Source organism: Octopus bimaculoides, chromosome 25, assembly GCF_001194135.2.
Source record: "Octopus bimaculoides isolate UCB-OBI-ISO-001 chromosome 25, ASM119413v2, whole genome shotgun sequence".
In the NCBI taxonomy this organism is placed as follows: domain Eukaryota; kingdom Metazoa; phylum Mollusca; class Cephalopoda; order Octopoda; family Octopodidae; genus Octopus; species Octopus bimaculoides.
In genome coordinates, this window is record NC_069005.1 from 7,649,916 (window position 1) to 7,654,714 (window position 4,799).

General features: G+C 33.3%; 1 protein-coding gene across 3 annotated transcripts in view; it reads left to right on the top strand.

Annotated features, from left to right (window-relative positions):
* The first annotated feature begins 2,843 nt into the window (after positions 1 to 2,843).
* Positions 2,844 to 4,799, top strand: part of LOC106881790 (uncharacterized) — a 24,147-nt gene continuing 22,191 nt past the window's right edge. Inside the window, exon 1 of one of the 3 annotated variants that reach the window (XM_014932298.2) lies at positions 2,844 to 3,142. Coding sequence is in view for 2 of the 3 variants with exons in the window: in XM_014932297.2 (XP_014787783.1) it covers positions 3,056 to 3,129 (74 nt within the window). In the remaining variant the exon portion in view is untranslated. Of the gene's footprint in view, positions 3,143 to 3,292; positions 3,328 to 4,799 lie in introns of those variants that run through there. The other 2 variants (XM_014932297.2, XM_052976695.1) reach the window with 2 other exon arrangements.

The window sequence follows — 4,799 nt, forward strand, 5'->3', positions numbered from 1 at the left end:
TGGCTGGTATAAGAACATTATAGTCAATTGTTAAAAGGGTAAAGGAGATGTGTTAGATAGAAGTAGTTACAGAGATATCAAATTGTTAGACCAAGTCATAAAAGTTATGGAAAGAGTTATAGCCTGATTAATTTGACAGAGAATTAGACTAGACAAGAGATGCAGCTTGTACTTAGCATTTGTTGATTTGGATAAAGCTTTTTTTGACAGGATCTCTTACTCCCTAAAGAAGCTAGGAGTAGATGAATTGCTTCTGAATAGCATACAAGTCATGGCCAGGGGCATGGCCAGTAAGGTGAGAGTTAGCAACAAGTACAGTTATGAATTTAGTGTCCATGTAAGAGTTCACCAGGGTTCAGTTCTCAATCTTCCTGGTCAGAACAAAGTGCAGGTGTGGCAGTGTGGTAAAAAGTTTACTTCCCAATCACATGGTTCAGGGTTCAGTCCCACTGCATGGCACATTGTGTCCTTAAGCAATACATTTTATTTCATGTTCCTCCACTCAGCTGGCAAAAATGTGTTATACCTGTAATTCAAAGGGTCGGCCTTGTCATATTCTGTGACACATTGAATCTCCCTGAGAACGACGTTAAGGGTACACATGTCTGCGAAGTGCTCAGTTAATTTCACAAGCAGGCTGTTCTGTTGATCAGATCAACTGCAATCCTTGTCGCCATAACTGATGGAACATCAGGTTTTTACTTTAACCACATTTATCGTTTCACTTTGAATAAGTTAGAGTTGTGAGGCACAATGAGAAATATTTACTGCATTCTTGACTTTTTTTCGTTCACTACTTTACAAAACCTATATCAGCTAAGCAAATGACCTTTTCTAACACTATAACATATTTAGAACACTATTCTGGAAAATTATCTCCATTCTCTTTGAGCATTTGAAAGAAAAATTTAGCTGGGGAAAATGAGTAAGACATGATAAGACAAATTTGCCTCTTCGATTCTCCAGAATTACATTTAGAAAATGACTCATACTCATCAATATCCATCCTTAGACATCAGAAAGATAAGAAATGCAACAAAAATTTAAAATATCTTGGTCAATTGAAAGAGGATCAGGGGAAAATGGCACAAGATATGAAATTAGTGAAACTCAACTAAATCTAAAAATTCAACATAAAATATTCTTTGCAGTCTGTTGGAGTGAATCTCTTCCTAATATATTTACACACGATACAGTTAAAAAGAAATTATTGGAATTATTCATTACTCGTTTTGCCCCGTTTTAGACATTTCTGTTTTTTGGAGGGGGGGGGATAGAAAATTATCAAATTAGACGTTATTGTGGTGGTGGTGGTGGGGAAATTGACTTAGAATCCACCAGAGAAAAGAATATTGATTGTCAAACATCAAAAAGTATCCAGATATTTTATTAGCAATCTCAATTAAAATCGAATCATAGTTGAAAAATGTTTTTGTTACAAACTCTCAACTTCAACAACTATGCTGACCAACTTTTACTCCCAAAGACGATGTAACGCTGCAAAATGGTGATGCAATACTTGCAATGTAACGGTTTCTAACAGGTTGAGAGAAATTAACGAAAAATCAGAAATTAGTAATTTTACCCCGGTTACCAATTCCACCCCCGCCCACATTCCCGTTCGCGAACTATTTGCCTTTACTATTCTACTTTAATAAAAGGCAATAGCAGGGAACCGGAGCCCTTCCTGAAAGAAGTACGTTCGAGGTGATTCATTACAAAGGAATACTCTTTCGTTGATTAAGTTTTATTTAAAGCCTAGCTTTTCGATTAAGTTAGTTATCTATATTTATATTTCTCTATCTACACGTATAGTTTATTTGAAGTAATTACAATCGTGTTTAAAACGTAGAAATCGGAAGAAATTTTCGAAAAAGAAAAGAAATTTCGGTGGGTTGCTTATTTCCAAATTTTTAAAAACATTTTCTTGGAATTTTCATTAATAACAGCTAAACAGAACAGGTTTGGCAGTGTAATTTTTTGTTAATGTGACCTTGTTATATGGCAATAAACTTCGGTGAAGCCTTCAAACATAAAAGTTTCCCACCTCTTGCAATTTCAAAAGTATTTTATAGTTTATTAATTTATATCAAAACATAAAGTGTGAAACTATTTTGAAATCTATGTGAAAAATGGCGCAGGGATATAAATTTAGAGAAAATTGGAACTGAGAATCCGTGACATAGATAAAATTATGATCCAAAAGTGAAGTAAATTGATATGGTTCAGGGTCGACGGGGATCATGACAGGAGTAAATGACAAAAATATATGTAAATATTTATTATATATGATTAAACACGGGAAGACAAACAACAATTTGAGTCAGTCAGTTTCTCGTATTTATAATTCAATCACACACTTAATAGAAAAGGTAAAAATAATTTTTTTAAAAAGCGTGAAAAGAGAAAATCGGGGAATCCAGATTTTTTAGTTTTTGACAAATTAAATGAAGCAAACAAGAATTATTTCCCCTTACAATTATGGATTTCAAGTTTGAATGAAACTAATTTATATATAGATATATATTATAAATATATATATATTATAAAATATCTCGACTGTTTTATTTTATTGTTGAGTTTATTTTCAAATTTTTTAAAAATCGACGTGAATGCAAATCGAATTGTTCACAAATCCAGACTTTGCAAGGTGGACGGGGTAATATAAAAAAACGGAAACATGTAATGCATTTATCCAACACTGCAAACATGTTAATGTTTGTAGCACCTGGGTCATCGTATTAAAAACTAATTTGCTTTTGTCCTATGTAAATTATTATAGATTAATAAATTAAGGGTTTTTAAAACGATTGTTAGTTGTTAAATATTACTTTTGAAACAAATGTAGGCAAGTGTGTCCATTCGTAGCTTCCGTAGTTGCTTCCGCTGGTTGGACTTTTATTACAAGTTATATAAGACTTTCGTCCTTGGTCTGCATTGAAAAAAAAAAGCGATAGTAAGAGAAAAAACAAGTTCTTTGAAAGATCCCGTTTGATCTTAATTATTTCGCAGTTTGTTCGCTTTATAGTCGAAGTGCATCCAAGGTGTAGTTGCCATGAATCGTATAGTTACCACATCCGTCATGTTGCCGAGATTGTTAAAGAGACAAACATGTGCAGTTTCAATGAGGTAGGAGACAAAAGTAAACGTTAACAATGTTTTCTATCTAATATACACCTTTCTCTGTTTTGCTAACTCTTTGATATTCTCAATTTTTTGTTAAATGTCAAGGCTTGCCTTCTTTTTAAAACCAATTAAGTTTTTTTTTTCTTCTTCCATCATAGCATGATCGTCCATAGAATATCAAATGCACAGTGACGCACTTACGTGGGTTTTGTTTTATAAATATTTAACTATGTTAACTATATTTTCTTTTCGAAATTGAGTTGGGAAAAAATAATAATTCTCTATTCTTATATTTTATTCTAAATATCTTCGTAAAATTTTCGTTGTTTAACGATAATAGTTAAAGCTGTTCTAAGAGTTAGGATTCATTTCTCTTAATATTCAATACCTTTCTTTGCACACTAAATTTATTTTCTCATTTAGTAAACATTCCGAATTATTAGTTGTGGGAAAGAAGGGAAGTGGCAATGATCATGCCTTTTCCGGGGAATTATCGATATATGTTCGAACTGGAATCGAAACCTGTTTTCTTATTTCTCTTGGTATTGTACCCATACATCTTTTTGCCGTATTTGACTTCATACGACTTAGAAGTTTATAACATTTCCCCTTAAATTTGGCGGGTCCTTTTCTAAAACAGTACTTAACCGTAACTAAAAACCTGACATTGTATATATTAAGACGTGGGAAGATTTTCTGGGACAGTTTTTATTGTTAGTGTCCCTTAAAAGCCCGTCAAGTACGATGTGTTCAATCGGTAATGTTTATCTCTCTCTCTCTCTCTGTATATATATATATATATGTGTGTGTGTGTATATGTTTGTATGTGTATATACACACGTTTGTGTGTCTATATGTGTGTGTCTATGTGTGTATATATATGTGTATATGTGTTTGTATATATATATGTGTGTGTATATATATATATATATATATATATATGTGTGTGTTTGTGTATATATATGTGTGTGTGTTTGTGTATATATATGTGTTTGTGTGTGTGTATATATATATTTGTTTATGTATATAATATGCCTGTTTGTAGGCACACGCAAATAAAGCAGACGGGTTAACTAAGGGATCCTCAAAGTGACCGCTTGACTGACCAAGGATTATAAAGATAATCGGTCAAATCCCGATTAAATCACATTGACTGAAACAAGTAAAAGAACCACAATGTAAACAAAAGACGGAGATGGAACACCTATGATAATTAAGGACTAATTTGGGGTTAAAATTAACAAGAAACACAAGAGTAAGGTCATGATATGACCTCAACTCGGTGCTTACATAAACAGACACACCGAAACGGTATATCTAACAACCTCTCTCTCTCTCTCTCTCATTCCCATATGCAACCTGGATTCCTTTCCCTGTTATCGTTTCGTTAACCATTTCACCCTTGATTGGTATTGTTATCGTTTAAACCGAGATCGACCTTGATTCAATAGACATACCGGTGGAGATGGAGTATATGTAATCTGGGTATACCCCCACTTTTAAATTTTGTTTTTTTTACGGAATCCTGTTTCAGACCATGGAGAATCCGATTCTGGAAAAAATTTTTCAAAAATCCCAATTTCAAAATTTCGATCCCCCCCCCCCCGGTTTTTATATAAATCCACAGGGTAAACCTAACCCTAACTCAAACCCTAACCCTAACCCTAAACCTA